The sequence below is a fragment of the Hirundo rustica genome, chromosome 7 (genome assembly GCF_015227805.2).
Source record: "Hirundo rustica isolate bHirRus1 chromosome 7, bHirRus1.pri.v3, whole genome shotgun sequence".
In the NCBI taxonomy this organism is placed as follows: Eukaryota; Metazoa; Chordata; class Aves; order Passeriformes; family Hirundinidae; genus Hirundo; species Hirundo rustica.
This window is the reverse complement of record NC_053456.1, coordinates 1,191,178-1,212,661: the sequence shown is the minus strand read 5'-3', so window position 1 is coordinate 1,212,661 and position 21,484 is coordinate 1,191,178. Positions and strand designations below refer to the sequence as shown.

Here is a 21,484-nt window from a genome sequence, read left to right as displayed (position 1 = left end):
GGTGGAGTCACAATCCCTGTAATTGTTCAAAAAGCGCTTTGGTGGGCACGGAAGTGTTTGGTGGTTCTGGTCTTTTCCAGCCTCAGTAATTCCATGATTCTCAGGGGCCTGAGAGCAGAGGAAATCTTGATGTGAGCCTGGAATCATTTCATCACATCACACACACAAAAAAAAACCCAAAAAACCCCCCCAAAACCCAAAAAGCCTAAATTTAAATCTTGGGATTATTCATCTCTATTCATAGTTTTTATCTTTGGTCTCTGAGCATCTTAGGGGTGGAAACCCCATCCCACAGCGTGTGGGAAGAGGCAGGATTCCTTGGAAACAGGTTTGCGCCTGGTGTCCGAGCCCAGGGCTTTGTGTTCCTGCTGTGTGCAGAGGGGTTCCCACCCTCCCGGCACTGCCCCTGGCAGGCAGGGCTGGCGTCCTGGCACAACTCAGGAGCAATTCCAGGGGCACTTTGGAACTTGGGAAGACTGGAAACGAGGTTTTTTCTGACATCTGGGCCGCTGGGATCAGGTCGAGCTGTTTGGGTCATAAATCCTGACTTGGGCTCTGAAAAACCGGTGTGGAAAATCAGCTTTCAGTGGAGATCCTCAGCTGAGACTTTGTTTTATTGTCGTGGAATCAGCCCAGACTGGTTTGGGGTGGGAGGGACCTTGAAGCCCATCCCTGCCATGGACTATCCCAGGGTGCTCCAAATCCCTTCCAAGCCGGCTGTGGATAATTCCAGGCGTGGGGAATTAATCCACATTCGTTCAGGATATCGCAGCAGATTTTTTTATATTAAAAATATTTTTATATAAAATAAAGAACAAGCCTTAGGGTAAAGATAATTTTAGAGTAGAAACTCAAGCTGGGGAGAGCTGATAATTTATTTTTAGCAAGGCTGCCATCAGATTTACGTCCGTCTCTGCCCAGAAAAGAGATTTGTGGTGGGGTTGCAGGGAAATTTATGAGGGAAAATCCTATGGTTTCAAATGTTACCCACTGGAAAAAACCGTGCGCAGCAAAGAGAAATGTTTGTACAAAGCCTTTCTTCCTAAATTTATACAAATGTACGCAAGGAGCTCGCTGGGTTTTTCCCCTCTCGGACGGGGAACATGAGTAATAACCTCAGGAGCTGGAAGGGGAACAAGCAATTCCCGCTTGGAGCAGCAGAGCAACGGGCAAGGAGTCAGAAATCGGGGAATCTGGGATGGTTGTGGTGATCCTTGAGTGTGCTGGGAGGTTTGTGGGGCCGAACTGGGGTGGAGGAAACCAAAGTGGTGCTTGCACAGCTGATTTCTGGAGGTTCGCTGGGGAGGGCTCCCAGAATTCCCACTTCTTCCTTCCAGGCAGGGATATTCCTCAGGGAGCCGGCAGTGTTGGATTTATTTTATGTTGGGGAAGCTGTTTGATCCCGTTTGGATGTGTCCCAGAGGGATTCAAAGGCCATGGCAAGGCTGGGAATGGGTGGAATCCGTGGTCTTGGAGGGCTCTCCCAGCCTGAATGAACCTGTGGTTCTGGAATTTCCTTCCCCATGGGAAGCTCGTCAGGACTTTTCCACGTTCCTCCAGCACCACAACTCTCCTTTTCCATCATCATTCCACCCGTTGAGATCACGGGAACGGATCAAACCACTCCTGTGATCAGTTGGATTTGATGGTCTGACTGACCCCTCAAAGGGATCTGTTGGATTTGATGATCTGAATGATCCCCCAGAGGGATCAGTTGGATTTGATGATCTGAATGATCCCCCAGAGGGATCAGTTGGATTTGATGATCTGACTGATCCCCCCAGAGGGATCTGTTGGATTTGATGATCTGACTGATACCCCGAGAGGGATCAGTTGGATTTGATGATCTGACTGATCCCCCCAGAGGGATCAGTTGGATTTGATGATCTGACTGATACCCCGAGAGGGATCTGTTGGATTTGATGATCTGACTGATCCTCCCAGAGGTATCAGTTGGATTTGATGATCTGACTGATCCTCCCCGAGGGATCAGTTGGATTTGATGATCTGACTGATACCCCGAGAGGGATCAGTTGGATTTGATGATCTGACTGATCCTCCCAAAGGGATCAGTCGGATTTGATGATCTGACTGATCCCCGCAGAGGGATCAGTTGGATTTGATGATCTGACTGATCCCCGCAGAGGGATCAGTCGGATTTGATGAGCTGACTGATCCCGCAGAGGGATCAGTTGGATTTGATGATCTGACTGATCCCCCCAAAGGGATCAGTTGGATTTGATGGTCTTGGAGAGTTTTTTCCCTTCGCTTTTGTCCTGTTTGGCTTTGTCCAACAATTCTGTGACTCCACCAAAACCCGTGGCGGGAAGGAGAGCTCGGCGCGCGTCCCTTCCTCCTAACCCGGCCTTGGAATTTCCGTTCCCTCGCAGGTTTGACTTTGAGAGCCTGGAGAACAGCGTGGAGAGCTCCATGGACAAGTCCAAGCCCTGGAGCCGATCCATCGAGGACCTGCACCGGGGCAGCAATCTGCCCTCTCCCGTTGGGAACAGCATCTCCCGCTCCGGCAGACACTCCACCCTGCGGTACGGGAGCCTGGGGACTGCTCCTCCCGCTGGGATCGCCCTCGCCCGCCCTGGGTCCCAGCACGGGGGTGCCACGGCAAGGAGCTCGTGGTCCGAGCGGGAAGGAACCGCTCAGGGGCGGCAGCTGGGCAGGAATCGCTTCCCGGGGCAGGATGGGCTCAGGATGTGTTTCCATGATTGAATTCATGTGCTCAGGAATCGCTTCCAGGGGCAGGATGGGCTCAGGATGTGTTTCCATGTGCTCAGGAATCGCTTCCCAGGGCAGGATGAGTTCAGGATGTGTTTCCATGTGCTCAGGAATCGCTTCCCAGGGCAGGATGAGTTCAGGATGTGTTTCCATGTGCTCAGGAATCACTTCCAAGGGCAGGATGGGCTCAGGATGTGTTTCCATGATTGAATTCATGTGCTCAGGAATCGCTTCCCAGGGCAGGATGAGTTCAGGATGTGTTTCCATGTGCTCAGGAATCGCTTCCCAGGGCAGGATGAGTTCAGGATGTGTTTCCATGTGCTCAGGAATCGCTTCCAAGGGCAGGATGGGCTCAGGATGCGTTTCCGTGATTGAATTCACGTGCTCAGGAATCACTTCCAGGGTCAGGATGGGCTCAGGATGTGTTTCCTTGTGCTCAGGATGTATTTCCTTGTGCTCAGGAATCACTTCCCAGGGCAGGATGGGCTCAGGATGCGTTTCTTTGTGCTCAGGATGTATTTCCTTGTGCTCAGGAATCACTTCCCAGGGCAGGATGGGCTCAGGATCCGTTTTCATGTGCTCAGGAATCACTTACAAGGACAGGATGAGCTCAGGATGTGTTTCTTGATTGAATTCCTGTGCTCAGGAATCACTTCCAGGGGCCGGATGGGCTCAGGATGCGTTTCCTTGTGCTCTGGAATCACTTCCAGGGGCAGGATGAGCTCAGGATGCGTTTCCTTGTGCTCAGGAATCACTTCCAGGGACAGGATGAGCTCAGGATGCGTTTCCTTGTGCCCAGGATGTGTTTCCTTGTGCTCTGGAATCACTTCCAGGGGCAGGATGAGCTCAGGATGTGTTTCTTGATTGAATTCCTGTGCTCAGGAATCACTTCCAGGGGCAGGATGAGCTCAGGATGCATTTCCTTGTGCTCTGGAATCCATTCCTCTTCTCCAGAATGTAGCTCAGCATTTCCATGGCCAGGCCCGGGCTCCCATCCCGTGACTCTTCCAGCAGCACATTCCTTCCGTGCTGCCGTGAGGGGGATCTTGGATTCCTTGGAAAGGCCACTTCCCTCCCCACCCCTCACCATTCCACGCTCCACTACCGAGTCTCTCTTTCCCAATATTCCCTTTTTTTTAAAGTTTTATTTATGGAAAAGGCAGGATCACTTTCCCAGGGTCGGCTGACCTCTCTCCCATCCCTTGGGTGTCCCGCTCCAGGCACCACCCTCAGCTCCCGGTGCTGTAACTCGGGATGCAGCTCAGAGCTCTGCATCCTTTGGGGTTTTTTTTTTTTGGTTTTTACGGAATTTTGCTCTGTGATCCTTTGAGCACAGCAGAATCCAGGAATGGAGGCAGTGAGGCCTCACTTGCACGGAGGTGGTTCTGGTTTGCCAGGCCGTGACCTCGGCCCTGGGGTCGACGCTGGGTTCCTCCAAACCTTGTACCTGGGAGATCGAATTCCCAGCCCTCGGGAGTGCAGAGGAGGAGAGCTCTGGCAAAGAAATCCAGCAGGATCGCTTGGCCAGTCGATTTTGGGTGTTTTTTTAGTGGTTTTGGTGCTCTTTTCTCCTCACTTGTTCTCCCAGAAGCGGCGGAGCCCGAGCTGTCAGGTGCTGCCCGTTCCGCCGTGTCCCGGGGAGGAGTGCTCGGGACCAGGAATGCCTAAACCAGGAGTACCTGACGTGTCTCTCCCATTGTTTCTCTTCATTTCCTTCCTCCCCTTCCCCCTCCTCACACCTCCCTGTACTCCCTTCCCACACCTCCATCCCCTTTTCCCGCTGGAACGCTCTCCCCCCACGTCCCCGCGCTCTCATCTCCTCTCGCACCCCCTCAGACCCCTTCCTCTGCCCGACCACCCCGAGCTCAAACGCTGCCACAGCTGCTTGGCAGCCGACTGCCTGTGGAGCAGCTGTTTCCCTGGACTTCCCCGAGCCCCTTGGAGCTCTGCCCACGGGGCTCCGGCCCGGAAAATCCCGTAAGTGCCGCCGCGAGGCGTCCCCGCGGAGCCCGTGCCACGGAGCGCGTGGTGGCCACACGGATCTGGAGAGCTCCTGGAGAGCCCCAGGAGAGCCCCAGGAGAGCCCCAGGAGAAGGGCTGGAGGCTCCAGCACGTGTGGTTATCACCTGGGAATCCCCCAGCGTTAGTCGGCTTCCGTAGAGCGGGATTTTCGCCGGGAGAAGGGAACGGCCAGCGTGGAAGCGGGAGCTGAGTTCTGCTTGTGGTGGTGCAAGTGTCGTGTCTGGTGCCTCAGCTTAGAGCTTCCAGTCCTCGTGCCTCTGGTTTCCCCTTTCCGCTGTAAATAAAGACCCAGCTCATTCCCGGAACCGCCGCGGGAACGGGACCTGACGGAGTTTTCCAGGCAGGATTTTCCTCCTGCCTCCAGAGCCGTCCCAGAACCGGGGCAGCATTTTTGGATTGGGTTTTGGAGGTTTTTTGGTTGTTTTTTTTTTTTCCCCCTCTTAAACCCGCGTTTTAAAATCTGTATTTTTAATATTCTTCTAATCTGGTGTTTTTAAAAAAAACGCTTATTTTTTAAAAAACACGGCTTTTTCTCAAAGGTCCGTTTTTAAAATTGTATTCTTTCAATAGCTGGGGATTATGTGGGTTAAAAAAATAACCCTGAAAGCTAGAGGTAGGTGAGAGATTTTTAAGAAGAGAGGGATTTTTTTTTTTTTTTTAGAATTAAAATGTTTGAATTGTAATTTTATCCTTATTAAATATTTGTGACCTGAAGGAGAATCTTCTCCTCAGAACCAGGCAGGTGCTCAGCTGAGGACGGGGTGCAGGGTGGGGTTTTTTTTTGGACAAAACCCGGGGGTTCTGCCCCAGTTCCGGGTGGTAAATGAGATTTTCGGGACGCGTGGAAATTCCTGGAGTGGTGGAAATTGCGCAGTGGGGGGAAGGAACCCCAGAATCCCAGAGCGGTTTGTGTTGGAAGGGTTTGAACTCATCCCACTCCCCCATCCGAGCTGGGCTGAAAGATTTGCTCCTCCCTCTTGGAGGAGGGAAAAAAAAGAAAAAAGGAGAAGGCTGAGCAAACCTGGGCAGGATAATTGAAAATTCAGGAGCTGGCCTGGGATGGGCAGAGCTCTGTCCGTGCTCCAGGACCATCCAGGAGCAATCCCAGCTCCTGTTAGCCCTGCTGAAGCCGCCAGTTCCCTGCTCCCTGCGTTTCCCTGGCAACTGAGAGGGGTTTTGGGTTGTTTTTTTTTTCCTCAGGGATTTGGGAAACCGACACCAAAATGAGGGCAGGAGGATGAAAAAGGGGGAAGAACCTTTGGGGGTTTCGTTGCTGCTTTTTTGGGAGAGGGAGCTTTGCTGAGAGCCGGGCTCTGCCGTCAGATAAATATTAATGCAGGCTTTGCAGTGTCCCAGCCCATTAGAAATTCCCTTTCTTCTGGGGGAAAAAAAACACCGGAGTTTTCATGTGGGTCGAGCTGAGGAGCTTCAGTTCTTCCTCCAGAATCTGTCGAGTCTGTGAGCAGAGAAGGATCCAGGCAGGTCCGTCCGCGGGCTTTGAGTGTGTTCAGTGATTTAAATCCGGCAGGGTTTTGGGCGCTGCACTCCTGGAGCTGGGCTTTGCCGCTGACACTTGCCCGGCTCAGGGGAATTCATAGTTTTGGCAGATGCCTCCTAATTTACCAGAACATCTCTGTGAGCAGCCCCAGGAGATCGCAGAAACCCCAAACTGCTGGGATCGACCAAAACCTTCCCTTTCTGAAGGAATTTTTTTGCTGTCAGCTGGTGCCAACCCCGGAGTTTCCAGCCCACCACCAGCATCCCCAAAATCGCTGGGGATGGAACCCAAACCTCCCCAGCCCTGAGGGATTTCAGCTTCTCCTCTCTGTGAGACCCACCCTGGGCTGCCCTGCTGGGAGCCAGGGGAGAGCAGGATATTTATTAACTGCTAGGAAAGGTGAAAGTGATGGGAGGAATCAGCTGAGATTGGAATTGAGCTGGGCCGCTCAAGGTCTGCACCACTGGACTGGGTCCTGGGATTCCGGAAGGGTTTGGGATCCAATTCCAACCTTCCTTCCACCATCCCAGGGTATTCCAGCCTGGCCTGGGACACTGCCAGGGATCCAGGGACAGCCACAGCTTCTCTGGGAATTCCCAATTCCCAGTCTCCCACCCATCCCTGCCCTCTGGCAGTGGGAGCCATTCCCTGTGTCCTGTCCCTCCATTCCTTGTCCCCAGCCCCTCTCCAGCTCTCCTGGAGCCCCTCCAGGAGCTCTGAGCTCTGCCTGGATCCTTCCCTTCTCCAGGGGAACATTCCCAGCTCTCCCAGTTTGGCCTGCAGAGCTATGGAGAGGTTTAGGAGGGATCCTCTCAGCTTGGGGAGATTCCATCCAAGTGTTGGATCCAAGGTGAAATTCCAGGCAGGTCAGACCCAGTCCTGGAGTATCCTTGCTGCCCAGTTCTGTTTCTCCAAGCACCTGGAAATACCCAAATCTGTATTTGTGGTCATTTTCATTGTTTAAGGAGACCTCTCCCCATTTCTTAGAGCTAACAGAACCGGTGGATGCTTCAGTTCTGAAATTCAGGGCTTCACCAGCCGCTGAGGAAATTATTTTTCTTCCAACAGCGGCGTGATAAAAATCTCATTAATCTGATTTAGAACGTATGGAAAATCCTTCTGCAGCCCTGGATAATTTAAATCTGAGCTAAACCAGTGCCGGAACCACCAGTGTGGGACTAAAAACACTTTAAAACATTTTCTTTTTTTCTTTTTTTCTTTATTTTTTTGCCGTGTTTTTCCTATTTTGGTGGGATGGATGTGTGTAGCTGGCAGGTCTGGGGTGGTGGGCGCTGTCCAGGTTCCCAGTTTGAGGTCTCTCAGCTCCTGGTGGGAATGGGGGAGGGAAATCTGGGCCAGGAGCCATCCCTGAGCTCGCTGTGGGCGCAGAGCTGATCCCAAATATCCAGCACAGCCTCCTCCTGTGCCGCTCCCAAAATTCAGCTCCAAGCGCTCATCCCAAACTGGGTCACGTTTCCCGAAATGCTGCAGTGCCCCGAGCTGATGGATTCATTCATATTTATGGGTGGAGGAAAAAAAAAAAAAAAAAAAAAAAAATCCGAAAAAAATCTCCTTTGACGGAATCCTGCTTTGAATTTGGGGATTCCTTTCATCTTGCCACGGCTGGGAAGGAGAAGCCCGGGGCAGGGATTGTGGAAAGCTGGGAGTTGTGGGCACAGGGAGCAGCCAGCCCTGGTGTGGGACCTTGTTCCTCTTGGTTTGTGCGTTTAGAAAGGGGGAATTTGCAGGGATGAGCCGGGGAGTCGCAATAAACCAGTGTGGTGTTCCCTGTTCCTGCTTTTAGAGTGGATTTCAACAGGGAATTTGCAGTGGTGAACCAGGAAGTTACAAAAACTGTTGTGGTATTATTCCATGTTCCTGCCTTTATCATGGATTTAAACAGAGGGAATTTGTAGGGATGAACCAAAAAGTCACAAAAAACAAGTGTGGTATTCCCTGTCCTTGCCTTTTTTGTGGATTTAAGCAGGGAATTTGCAGGGATGAACCAGGGAGTCACAAAACCTGGTGTGATATTCCCTGTTCCTGCTTTTAGAGTGGATTTCAACAGGGAATTTGCAGGGATGAACCAGGCAGTCACAATAAACCAGTGTGGTATTCCCTGGTCCTGCTTTTAGAGTGAATTTCAACAGGGAATTTGCAGTGGTGAACCAGGAAGTTACAAAAACTGTTGTGGTATTATTCCATGTTCCTGCCTTTATCATGGATTTAAACAGAGGGAATTTGCAGGGATGAACCAAAAAGTCACAAAAAACAAGTGTGGTATTCCCTGTCCTTGCCTTTTTTGTGGATTTAAGCAGGGAATTTGCAGGGATGAACCAGAAAGGCACAATAAACCTGGTGTGGTATTCCCTGTTCCTGCCTTCATCATGGATTTAAACAGGGAATTTGCAGTGATGAATCAGGGAGTCACAAAACCTGGTGTGGTGTTCCCTGTTCCTGCTTTTAGAGTGAATTTCAACAGGGAATTTGCCGGGATGAGCCGGGGAGTCACAGTAAACCAGTGTGGTATTCCCAGTTTTCTTGGGAATATTCCCTGTCGCCTGTGCTGGCGGGAAGGGCTGAGGTGCAGCCGCTGCTGGAGCCAAACATCCGGATTTTTATCCTTGCCAGGACCTTTTCCTCCTTTATTCCCACCAACATTTTCTGCTTCTCCTCTGGAAAACTCCTGCATCCTCCCCCGGTGGAGGGACATTTCCCCTCCCTTTCCTTCCACTCCCTAAAAACAGTCCCGTGCTGGATGAGAAACGTTTGGATTTTTGGTTTTTTCCCCGCAGGTACAACACCTTGCCAAGCCGAAGAACCCTCAAAAATTCCCGATTAGTGAGCAAAAAGGACGATGTGCACGTGTGCATCATGTGCTTGCGGGCCATAATGAACTACCAGGTGATTCCCTGGAATCCTCTGGGCGTCGGGGAGGGAGGAGGCGGGAGCTGGGTGGGGGATTTTTTTTCAGGTAAAACCGATGGAAATCTCGAAATCCTCACGAAATGGGAAGGAAGGAGACGGAATCCTGGGATTTAGGGATTTAGGGGAAGGGTAGTGAGAGCCTGGACGTGTTGGGTCAGCTCCTGTTCGTTAGACCTGCAGCTAATTAGGTTATAATTAGTCTGGAGCTCGGTAGTAACACTCCAAAAGAGGAGATTTTTAGAGGAGATGGAAAATCCAAGTTTTCCCTCTTACGGCAAAGCCCTTGGGATAACTGGGAATAACCCCCTAGACTGAGCTCATCCTATTTTCCCGAGCTTTTTCTCTCTCCGGTGGGGTGCTGGGATCATGCAGCACGCCCTGGCAGCGCCGGGAATTTGGGGAATCTGCTAGAACCAGGAAAAGCCGTGGATAACGCCAGGAGGAGGAGTCGGGAGGGGTCTGTGGGAGCTCCATGTGCAGATTCCAACTTGGACAATGGATGGGGCACGCTCAAACAGGGATTGGGGGAGGAAGGAAGGGGCACAAGGGCTGGGAGCGGTGCAGGAGCAGCTCTTGGAGCCTGTGGGTTGCTCCGTGGCCAAATCCAGCGCTTCCAACGCCGCTCACGGCAGGGAATCGTAAAATCGTGGAATACGCTTGGAGGTCGTGACGGGCGGTGGGAGAATGAAATATTTTTGGTTTTTTTTTTTTTTTGCGGGGGGAGAAGCTGCCACGGGATCTGGTCAGGAAGGTGGGATTTTGGTGGGATTTTGTTGGGATTCTGGTGGGATTTGGTGGGATGCTGGTGGAATTTTGGTGGGATTTCGGTGGGATTCTGGTGGGATTCTGGTGGGATTTTGGTGGGATGCTGGTGGGATTTCGGTGGGATTTTGGTGGGATTCTGTTGGGATTCTGGTGGGATTCTGGTGGAATTTTGGTGGGATGCTGGTGGGATTTTGGTGGGATTCTGGTTGGATTCTGGTGGGATTTTGTTGGGATTCTGGTGGGATTTCAGTGGGATGCTGGTGGGATTTTGGTGGGATTCTGGTGGGATTTCAGTAGGATTTTGGTGGGATTTCGGTAGGATTTCAGTGGGATGCTGGTGGGATTTTGGTGGGATTCTGGTGGGATTTTGGCAGGATTTCGGTAGGATTTTGGTGGGATTCTGGTTGGATTCTGGTTGGATTCTGGTAGGATTCTGGTGGGATTCTGGTGGGATTTCGGTGTGATTTCGTTGCCGGGCTGAGGCAGGGTTGTTCCCTTCTCCTCCCAGTACGGATTCAACATGGTGATGTCGCACCCTCACGCCGTTAACGAGATTGCGCTGAGTTTGAACAACAAGAACCCCAGGTAGGCTCCTGCTGCTGGCAGGCTTTAGCGAGCAGGTGAGTAAAGAGGGCTTGGGAAGTATCCAGAGGGGGATTGGTGGGAAGAGCCGGGCTTTGCTCTGGCTCAGCTGGAGCCTGGAGCGGTGCGGATGGATTCTGCCCTCGGGAGCCGCTGCTTCTCCAGCGTTAATTACGGCTTCAGGCTGAAGGAGGGTGGCTTTAGGTGCGATGTTGGGAAGGAATTCCCGGCTGGGAGGGTGGGGAGGCCCTGGCACAGATTCCCAGAGAAGCTGCGGCTGTCCCTGGATCTCTGGGAGCGTCCAAGGCCAGGCTGGAGCAGCCTGGGAGAGTGGGAGGTGCCCCTGACCACGGCAGGGGTGGCACTGGATCATCTTTCAGCCCCTTCCCACCCAAACCGTTCCGGAATTTTGGGGATTCAGCTGAAATTTGCCTGCTGGGGCCCTTCTGCAGTGCAGGGAAACCCCACTGGCAACGAGCAGCCTGTTGTGGGATTTTCCTGAGGAGAGGGGAAATCTTCTGCAGGAACCGTTATCCGAGATCCTTGGCTCGGGATTCCTCTGGGAGAGTTTCATTCCTGTCCTGGGCCAGGAGGCAGGTGCTGTAACTCCTGGGTGGTGTCCCTCCTGTTCCACACATCCCTGTGAGCCCAGCCCCAGCAGATCCCGGAGCTCTGAGCCTTGGCAGGTCCAACAATCCAGCTGTGACACGGAGGTGTTTCCAGGGAAAGGTGGAACAGGGGGATGAGCTGCTCACCAGCCCTGGATGTGTTTTCCCAGCCTGGGCCGAGCAGGAATCCTGTCCTCAGGGAAGAGCAGCTTCTTCCTTCTTTCTTCTATTCAGCCCCAAGTCAGCGAGCCAAGAATAAATGGGAAGTTTGTTGTTTTTATGATTTTTTTTAAAATAATTTTTATCATCATTTTTTATCATTTATCATTTTTTATCATTTTTCCTGGAAATCAGGGGAGGAGCCAAGTTTTCACTCTAGGAAGAAGTGGGTTATTTCGGTTTTGGTGGATTAAAAAAAAACGCTTTAAAACCAGAGTGACCTGAGGGCTGAGCCCTGCTCAGACCCCAGACTGGGTTTGGTTTAGCCCAGGGGAGCTGCTGGAGAGCCCTGAGGTTTGGGAGCTCAGGGTTGGCCGGGATGTGCCAAGGGGGAGCAGCAGCTCCAGGGAATTCTGCTCATCCCAGAGGTGTGGGCAGCACTGGGGACTCCAGTCCCAGGGATCTCCATCCCCTCCACGGGAATATTGCAGCAAATCCCCGCGACAGCTCCTTGAGCCTGAAAAACCCTGCAAGTTCTTCTCGTGGCAGGAGGAAAACAAAAGCAAAAAAACAGACCAAACCCTGGAGGAGGCAGAATTGAACATTCCATTTAAAATTTCCTAGGGAAGGGACCATTTTTTCTGGTTTCCAAAGATACCCTTGACCCTTTGAGAGCCCACAAGGTATTTCTTGTTCCGTAACATCTGCTTGGAGTCGCTGCTTGAGCATGGGACTAATTTTTTTCCTGTGTGTGTGCATGGTTTGCCTCTGCTCAGAGCTCAGCTGCCCAGAAAGCCTTTGGTTTTCCAGGAACCCTGGAAGGAAATGGATTACTTCCACGAGGGTTACACCGAGTTTGCTGCATGTCCTTTCCCTGGGTGATCTCGTTTTCTCTCTGTTTCGGCTCAGAGCCCTGGTTTTTGAGGAGAAGGATGAGCTCCAGCAGCCTGTGTTCCTGCAGTGAGCTGTGTGTGTGTGTGGGGAAGGGGCTAGGAACGCAAATCACCACGGAGGATAATCCAGAGTTGTGCCAGGGAAACCGCAGATGGGAATTTCTCAGCTCTCCCCTTATAAAAACCCTGCTCCAGGGGAAGCTGGGGGTGCCAAGCTGCTCCTCCAGCTGCCTGCAGGGAATTCCCTGCGAGCGCTGCCTTTGCCAGAGTCCTGCCAGCGCCTTCTGGCTTGAGTTTCCAGCTCGGGATTTCAGTCCCCGCATGGTTTGAGGAGCTTTGGAGCTGCATGGTCCCGGGAGAGGCGAACCCCCCGGCGCGGCGCCGTGCACCTCGCAGGGGCGTTCATCCCCGGGGCTGCAAGCACACGGGGCCAGGCTCCGGCCACCAGCTCTCCCCTCGGGCAGGGAGCAGCTGGAGCAGGTGCTGGCCCTGAGCGCGTCCCTCTGTTTTCCCCGCAGGACGAAGGCCCTGGTGCTGGAGCTCCTGGCGGCCGTCTGCCTCGTGCGAGGGGGCCACGAGATCATCCTGTCTGCCTTCGACAACTTCAAGGAGGTTCGTGGAGCTGCTTTAGCGAAACCCGGCTGTCCTCGCTTCCCTGGAGCCTCCTCACCCGGCTCAGTTCCCTCCAGGAAGGGTTCTCCACCAGCTGCAGGTTTCCCCCGGAGCGCAGCGTCCGCTCCGTCGTTTTCCTGTCGGTGCTGTGATCCCAAGGAGCTGTAATTCCAACAGTTCTTCTCCCCAGCTGCTCCCGTGGCAGGCAAAGGCAGCTGGGATGGGATATCCCAGCCAGGAGCTCCCTCAGCAGCATTCCCAGCCCTTCCCTGCTTCCCGTGCCTTTGGGAGAAGCAGCTCCGTGGTTTCATCCATGTTGCAGGAGGAGCAGAGGGAGCTGTGGGACAGCTTTGGGATGCTCCAGGTGCTGGGAGCTCCCCTGGGATCCAGACTGGGATGTGAGTGGGACAGAGAGCCAGGAATAACCCTGGCTGTGTGCAGGGAACACTTCCCAACAGCTGCCGTGCTGTTTTATACAAAGACATCCCAGAATAATCGGCTTTGGGATGTACTCATGGCACCTCTGCGTGGGAAATCATTTGGAATTTGCAAATAAACCCAGGATTCGGGTGCTTTGGAAGGAAACCCAGAGCTGAGGAGCTTTTTCTGAAGGTGATCCCTTAGCTTTGAAGAATCTGACGTGTTTTGCTCCAAGGCAAGAAGAAAAGCCAGGAAAATAAACTGGGATTCAGCAAATCCAGGCAACTTTTGGGAAGGCTGCTGATGGTTGCAAGGATTTATCTTCACTCCTCCTTTAGCCAGGGATAATTTGCTCTTTTTTCCCCCTCCCTGTCATTTGGGTTTCTCCCTGATTACAGAGAAGAGCCAGCTCTGAGCTGTGGCACGGCCTTGGTGCAATTCCACCCGTGGATAAGATCCAGCTTTTAAGCAGGAAAGAGATAAAAAGAGTCCTTTTGCAATTATAAAAAGATTCCTTCTGTAATCACAAACGTGCAAGACTGGGCACCCGAGGCTCCTCAGCCTCACACGTGGAATTATTTAGGACGAGGGATGTTTTGGCAGGAGGGAACGCGGCTGGAGAGGGTCTGGACGGGCAGAGGAAGGGCCCTGGAGCCTCAGTGTGGGGCTGAGGGCAGCTGCGGTGCTTGCTTGCAGGTGTGTGGGGAGAAGCAGCGCTTCGAGAAGCTCATGGAGCATTTCAGGAACGAAGACAACAACATCGACTTCATGGTGAGCGGTGTTTTCCGGAAACGGGCTGAGTTTTCCTGAGATGCGCTCCCAGCCCCGGGAGCGTGCTCGCATCCCGCTCCTGGGGCTCCTGTTCCGGGGCTGCTGCCGTCCCAGCTGCTCTGGGCAGGGCTGGGCTCACCCGGGGCTGTCCTTGCAGGTGGCCTGCATGCAGTTCATCAACATCGTGGTGCACTCCGTGGAGGACATGAACTTCCGAGTGCACCTCCAGTACGAGTTCACCAAGCTGGGCCTGGACGAGTACCTGGATGTGAGTGTGGGGATCCCCCCAGCCCCTCCCCGGAGCCCTCACCCCACGGCTCCTGGGCTGTGCCGCGGCTGGAGCGGGGCAGGGAAGGGCTGCAGCCAGCTGGAATTACAGCCCGGAGCTAAATCCGGAGCCTGATAACAAAGGGAGGATGAACCACAGCCGTCCGTCCTCGCCCTGCCACGTCCCCACGGGGCTCCCTCCTTCTCCGGGCTGGAGGAGTCTCCTTGGGGATTCTCTGACAGCCGGGAGTCCCCTGGTGCCTGTCAGAGGGAAGCTGCTTCTTTGTTTCCCCTTTCTGGTTTCCCGTGGGATCCCGGAATCGTTTGGGTTGAAGGGACCTTCGGGAGTTCCTCAATCCCCCCCTGCCATGGCAGGGACATTTCCACCATCCCAGGCTGCTCCGAGCCCTGTCCAACCTGGCCTGGGACATTTCAGGTGCTGGGGCAGCCACAGCTTCTCCAGGCAGCGTTTCTCTCCCTTTCCTTGGGAGCACATCCGTGGAAACGCTGCTGCTGTGGGCATGGGAGTGACTTGTCCCTGCTCCGTGTCCCCCAGAAGAGGGATTTGGGGTCTGTGGGATGTTTGGACACGGCTGCGCCGCCCACGGGGGTCTGGGGGTGGCTCTGGGGAGTCCAACCAGGCAGAGCCTTTCCCAGCAAACACAGAGGAGATCATGGAACGGTTTGGGCTGGAAGGGGCCCTAAAGCTCTCCCTCCAAGCCCTTCCATGGGCAGGGAAGCTGTGGTGTCCCCTGGAGTGACAGAGGATAAGAGCCTGCAGAACGGAACTGGGGATGTTTGGTGTCCAGGGGGTTTCCCTGGGTGGGGGAGGCGCCCTGAGCTCCCCCAGTGCCCGGTGTCACTTGTGTCACCTGTGTCCCCTGTGTGTCCCCTGTGTCTCTGTGTCCCTGTGTCCCTGTATCCATGTGTCCCTGTATCCCTGTGTCCCTGTATCCCCTGCATCCCCTGTATCCCTGTCCCCTGTGTATCCCTGTGTCCCCTGTGTCCCTGTGTCCCTGTATCCCTGTGTCCCTGTGTCCCTGTATCTCTGTGTTCCCTGTATCCCTGTGTCCCTGTGTCCCCGTGTCCCTGTATCCCTGTATCCCTGTATCTCTGTGGTCCCTGTATCCCTGTGTCCCTGTGTCCCTGTACCCCTGTGTCCCTGTATCCCTGTATCCCTGTGTCCCTGTGTCCCTGTGTCCCTGTGTCCCTGTATCCCTGTGTCCCTGTATCCCTGTGTCCCTGTATCCCTGTATCCCTGTGTCCCTGTATCCCTGTGTCCCTGTGTCCCTGTATCCCTGTATCCCTGTATCCCTGTGTCCCTGTGTCCCCGTGTCCCTGTATCCCTGTATCCCTGTATCCCTGTGTCCCTGTATCCCTGTATCCCTGTATCCCTGTATCCCTGTGTCCCTGTGTCCCCGTGTCCCTGTATCCCTGTGTCCCTGTATCCCTGTGTCCCTGTATCCCTGTGTCCCTGTGTCCCTGTGTCCCTGTATCCCTGTATCTCTGTGTCCCTGTATCCCTGTATCCCTGTATCCCTGTGTCCCTGTATCCCTGTATCCCTGTATCCCTGTATCCCTGTATCCCTGTATCCCTGTGTCCCTGTATCCCTGTATCCCTGTGTCCCTGTGTCCCTGTGTCCCCGTGTCCCTGTATCCCTGTATCCCTGTGTCCCCGTGTCCCTGTGTCCCCTGTATCCCTGTGTCCCTGTATCCCTATGTCCCCTGTGTCCCTGTCCCCCCGTGTCCCTGGGCTCTGCAGAAGCTGAAGCACACGGAGAGTGACAAGCTGCAGGTGCAGATCCAGGCCTACCTGGACAACGTCTTCGACGTGGGGGCTCTGCTGGAGGACGCGGAGACCAAGAACGCCGCCCTGGAGAGGGTGGAGGAGCTGGAAGAAAACCTCTCCCACGTGAGTGGCCCACGGTGCCACCGGGGCTCCGGGGGTCTGGGGGCAGGTTCCCTTGGGAAAAGCCTCGGGATTGGTGGGAGAAACTCTGAACCGGGGAAAAAATCAGACACCGGTTGTGCTTCCAGGAGGGTTCACCTGGCACAGGGAGAGCTGATTTATATGGAAAATTCCAACTCCTCAGCAGAGCAGGCCCAAAGTAGGGGAGAAAACATCCTGGCTGTGCTTTGAACAGCGGCTCAGGAGGGAAGGGGCTGGAAGATCCTCTTGTGTGGATGCTCGGGGCTTGCCATCCCTAACCTTGTGTCAGTTCCTTTAGGCTGGAAGGCTTGGCATGGATTTCAGGAAAAAATTAAAAAAAAAAAAAAGGGGGATTTTCCTACTTTAAAACTGAGAAAAGGCTTTTCCTTCTCTCACCATCCCTGTATTCCCATCACTTGGAGAAAATGGTGTTCTTACCTCTGTGTGCAGTGTTTGCCCCTCCGAGGTGTTGTAGGAGTCAGGGAACGGTTTGGGCTGGAAGGGGCAATAAAACCCAGCCAGTTCCACGGGCACGGACACCTTCCACTATCCCAGGGTGCTCCAAGCCCATTCCAACTTGATGTCTCCCATCTCAGGCAGGAGTCTGTTCTCTTTCCAAGGAAAAGCTTCAAGGGTTTCCTGGAATACCAATAATTTATCCCAGGAGTGATCTCTTATTTTGGTGGCTAACCCCCCAGTTTTCCTGTTATTTATGTTTAATCCATTTCCCTTTTGCTGGGTAGTTATCTGAAAAACTCCAGGATACAGAGAACGAAGCCATGGCCAAGATTGTGGAACTGGAAAAGCAACTTATGCAAAGGAACAAAGAACTGGACGTGATCCGGGTGAGCGGGGTGGGGAGGGCCTGGATGGATTCAGGATGCAGGGATCTGGGGCAGGGGAATTCTCCTGGCTCCCCAGTACTGAGCCTGGGGCGGATTTCAGATGGAATTATTTGTGTGTGCACTCAGGGGATGGACAGAATTCCCTCTGGATGTGCCAGGGATCACTGAGTGAGATGGACTCATCTCATTCCCGAAGTCTGGAGCATTCCAAGTGGGAGTTCCGGACCTGTGGAGGTCCCGGAGGGTGGGAGAACCCGGAATTTCTCAGTGGGAGCTGCCCTGGGCATGGTGCAGTGCACTCCCCTCTCTGGATCAGGCTGTTCCGATCCTGCCCTTGCAGTTCTGACTGCACATTCCCTGTTCCCGTGTCGTTCCAGGAGATCTACAAGGACGCAAACAGCCAGGTGCACACCCTGAGGAAGATGGTGAAGGAGAAGGAGGAAGCCATCCAGCGCCAGTCCACGCTGGAGAAGAAGATCCACGAGCTGGAGAAGCAGGGAACCATCAAGATCCAGAAGAAAGGGGATGGGGACATCTCCATCCTCCCGGTGGCGCTGGGCTCCGGGGCGGCTCCGGCGGGAGCGGAGGCGGTGCCAGGGCCCTGTGCCACTCCTGGAGCCGCCTCCTCGGTGCCACTGCCCCCGGCTCCGCCGCCCCTGCCCGCCCTGCCCGGCTCACCCGAGCCAGGTGAGGAGCGGGAGGGAGATCCCAGCTGGGTGGGCACTGGGATGGGCATTCCAAACCTCCATGGACAATCCAGTGCCTGATCCCAGCTGGGATTGGCACAGGGATGGGCATTCCAAACCTCCATGGACAATCCAGTGCCTGATCCCAGCTGGGTGGGCACTGGGATGGGCATTCCAACCCTCCGTGGACAATCCAGTGCCTGATCCCAGCTGGATGGGCACACGGATGGGCATTCCAACCCTCCGTGGACAATCCAGTGCCTGATCCCAGCTGGGATGGGCATTCCAACCCTCCATGGACAATCCAGTGCCTGATCCCAGCTGGGATGGGCATTCCAACCCTCACTGGGCAATCCTGTGCCTGATCCCAGCTGGGATGGGCATTCCAACCCTCCCTGGGCAGTTCCAGTGCCCAGCCACCCTTTCCATGGGGAAATTCCTGCTGATGCCCAGGCTGAGGCTGTTCCCTCTCCTGTCCCTGGAAGCAGAGTGTGCCCCCACTTGGCTGCCTCCTCCAGGGGAACAATTCCCATCTTTCCTGAGGCGTTCCAGGTGCTGAAGGCCTCTGGTTCCTCAGGGCGGGGAGGGGACGTGGGGCCATGTTGTGACTCTTTCTCTGTGCCCCTTCACCCCGTGCCAACTCCATTTTCCTTCCATCCCACAGTGCCCAACGGCCCCGTGGCGGTGCCTGTGCCACCTCCACCACCTCCTCCTCCTCCTCCTCCTCCTCCTCCTCCTCTGCCGGGCCCGGCTCCGGACGCGGCTCCGGCGGCTCCGCTGCCCCCTCCGCCCCCGCCCTCGGCTCCCCCCCTGCCCGGCACCGCCTCGCCCACCGTGGTCTTCAACTCCGGCCTCGCAGGTACAGCTCCCTCAGGGCAGGGCAGGGCAGGGCGTCCCAGAGCTGGGGAACAAACCCCATTGCTCCAAGATCCCATTGCTCCTAAACCCCGTTGTTCCTGAATCCCATTGTTCCTAAATCCTGTCGTTCCTAAATTCCATTGCTCCTAATTCCCATTGCTCTTAAATCACGTTGTTCCTAAATCCCGTTGTTCCTAAATCCCATTGTTCCTAAATTCTGCTGTTCCTAAATTCTGTTGTTCCTAAATCCTGTTGTTCCTAAATTCTGCTGTTCCTAAATTCTGTTGTCCCTAAATCACGTTGTTCCTAAACCTCGTTGTTCCTAAACCCCGTTGCTCCTAAACCCCGTTGTTCCTAAACCCTGTTGTTCCTAAACCCCATTGCTCCTAAACCCTGTTGTTCCTAAACCCCGTTGCTCCTAAATCCTGTTGTTCCTAAACCCCGTTGCTCCTAAACCCCGTTGTTCCTAAACCCCGTTGCTTCTAAATCCTGTTGTTCCTAAACCCCGTTGCTCCTAAACCCCGTTGTTCCTAAACCCCGTTGCTTCTAAACCCCGTTGTCCCTAAATCCCGTTGTTCCTAAATTCTGCTGTTCCTAAGTTCTGTTGTTCCTAACCCGTTGCTCCTAAATCCCGTTGTTCCTAAACCCCGTTGTCCCTAAACCCTGTTGCCCCTAATCCCCGTTGTCCCTAAACCCCGTTGCCCCTAATCCCCGTTGTCCCTAATCCCCATTGCCCCTAATCCCCGTTGCCCCCAAACCCCGTTGTCCCTCGCCACGGTTGGATCGGTGCGAGGAAGGGGCGCTCCGGGCTCTCCCAGGTTGCCCAGGGAAGCTGTCCAGGGTCACCCTGGCGCAGCCTGGGATGGGGGAAGTGGATGATCCTGCGTGTCCCTGCCAGCCCAGGGCCTGAGGCTCTGGAGTTGGGGTTTGCTCTGCCAGGGCTGGATTCTCCAGGGGAGCAAAACTCACACAAAAGCGTTTTGTAAACAGGGCCGTTCGGGACTTTGACAGAATACGGGGTTGATTTCTTCTGAGGAGAAATACCCGTGCAAAATTTGGTTTGTTTTTTTTTTTTTTGTGGAAATTCGGGAAGGAAGGGCAAAACATGGGAATATCCTGGAAGGAAGAACAATCTGCTGCCCGTCCTCACCCACGTTTTGTTCTCTGCCTCCTGCCGGGTGTCTCAGGGAGTGAGCGAGGGCTCAGGGGTGTCCCAGAAACCTCCGGAGCTCGTTACGAGCCCGAAGCAAGAGACTCTCGTTAAGAGCTTCGTTAGAGCCAAAAAAGATCTAATGAAATATTCCAGCCTTTGAAGGTTCCTTGGGAGGCAGAAAGCATCCTGCTTCCAGAGGGTCCCAGGGTGGTTTGTAGGAAAGCAAAGCCCCAGAGGGAGGGCTGGTCCCTCAGGGTGTGGCCGTGGGGGTGCCAGGGGGCTGCAGATCCTGTTTTTCAGTGGGAATTCCGAGGGAATGGGACTGGAAGTGCCTTTTGTGGATGCAGTGGCTCCAGAGGAAGGGGCATTCCCGGGGCAGGAGGGCTGTGGGGAGCTGGGAAATAACAAATGCTGCTTTTCTGACCTTTCCTAACGCTTTTTTCTCTGTTCCTTCTGCTTCCTGCTAAGATGGGCCCATCAAGCTCTTCTGTAGGTTCCTTCCTGCTAAGTATTCCTTATCCCGGCATTCCCTGTGTCCTGGGGGCATCCAGGGGATGGGCAGGGGGAGGTCGGAGCCAGCCCTCGGGGTTTGGGCACCCAGAGCTCGGGAAGGGAGGAGGAGGAGGAGGAGGAAGGGAAATCAGAAGGGATTCTGGGCTCCATCATCTTCCCCACGAGGCATTCCTGCCTTCCCTGTCCTGGAATAACCCAGGAGCAGTTAATTATCCATTCCGATGTGGGCACCAGCAGGAAATTCCTTTTTCCACCGGTGTTCAAAGCTATTCCTCCTTTTATTTTAGGAATTATTTTTAGCAACCCCCCTCAGTGAGGCGGAGAGCAAAACCCTGTTTGGTGTAGATGAGCACAAGGTGGATAAATACAATGCCCGAAGAACCCACTGGAAAATTCTGTGTATTCCCTGTTATCCCCTCGGTGTCCAGCACTGCAGGACTGGGGTTTCTGTTCCATGTCCCCCCAGGTTTTTTTTGGGAAGTCATTCCGGAGCAAAAGGTTGATTGCTGGACTTTAATTAATTGATTTCGTAGCAAGGAACAAATCTGTGTTCTCGTGTAAGGGAAAAGAAATTGGAACTGGATTGTGGAAGTTGTTCATGTGGCTTCCAGATTGAGTGGAATAGGATTAGGGATGGGAATGGGATGGGAATGGGAATGGGAATGGGAATGGGAATAGGAATAGGAATAGGAATAGGAATAGGAATAGGAATAGGAATAGGAATAGGAATAGGAATAGGAGTAGGAATAGGAATAGGAATAGGAATAGGAATAGGAATAGGAATAGGAATAGGAATAGGGTTGTTCCCTTGCTAAATCAGGCCTCATTTCCAGGTTTCATTTTCACAGCTCCTCTGTTTAAATTCCTAAATTATTCCAAAGTTCCCAAATGACTCGGATTTGCTGGATTTGCTCAGCACGGGAATTAAAACCCGGTTTTTAACCCCTGTTAAAGCCCAGCTTTGCTGCAGCTCAGCCCCTTTGGCCTGGAAACTCAGACCTGCTGAGAAGGTGCCCCACGGCAGTTTCCCCAAATCCCAAAACCTCGGGAACGGGGCTTTTTCCCCGCTCCTTGTCACCTCTTTGTGACACTCCCCCCCTTCCCCGTGGAATGTGGACAGAGCCTGGGAGTTCAGACCAATCCCAGATTTCCCTGTGGGAGGTTTGCAGAGCCCTGGGGGTCGGTGCTGTCCTGCTCGGGGCTGGGGCTCCCCTCTGCAGCAGCCTCCGGAGGCAGCGACGCCTT

General features: G+C 53.9%; 1 protein-coding gene across 3 annotated transcripts in view; it reads left to right on the top strand.

The window, feature by feature from the left end:
- FMNL2 (formin like 2) overlaps positions 1 to 21,484 on the top strand; it is a 52,215-nt gene that overhangs the window by 15,547 nt on the left and 15,184 nt on the right. For 2 of the 3 annotated variants that reach the window (XM_040069399.2, XM_040069397.2), the window contains exons 6-15: positions 2,391 to 2,543; positions 9,046 to 9,154; positions 10,452 to 10,528; positions 12,704 to 12,797; positions 13,914 to 13,988; positions 14,146 to 14,256; positions 16,017 to 16,166; positions 16,928 to 17,029; positions 17,407 to 17,716; positions 18,380 to 18,574. In XM_040069399.2, coding sequence (XP_039925333.1) covers positions 2,391 to 2,543; positions 9,046 to 9,154; positions 10,452 to 10,528; positions 12,704 to 12,797; positions 13,914 to 13,988; positions 14,146 to 14,256; positions 16,017 to 16,166; positions 16,928 to 17,029; positions 17,407 to 17,716; positions 18,380 to 18,574 — 1,376 coding nt within the window. Of the gene's footprint in view, positions 1 to 2,390; positions 2,544 to 9,045; positions 9,155 to 10,451; positions 10,529 to 12,703; positions 12,798 to 13,913; positions 13,989 to 14,145; positions 14,257 to 16,016; positions 16,167 to 16,927; positions 17,030 to 17,406; positions 17,717 to 18,379; positions 18,575 to 20,194; positions 20,216 to 21,484 lie in introns of all 3 variants that reach the window. The other variant, XM_040069398.1, reaches the window with a different exon arrangement.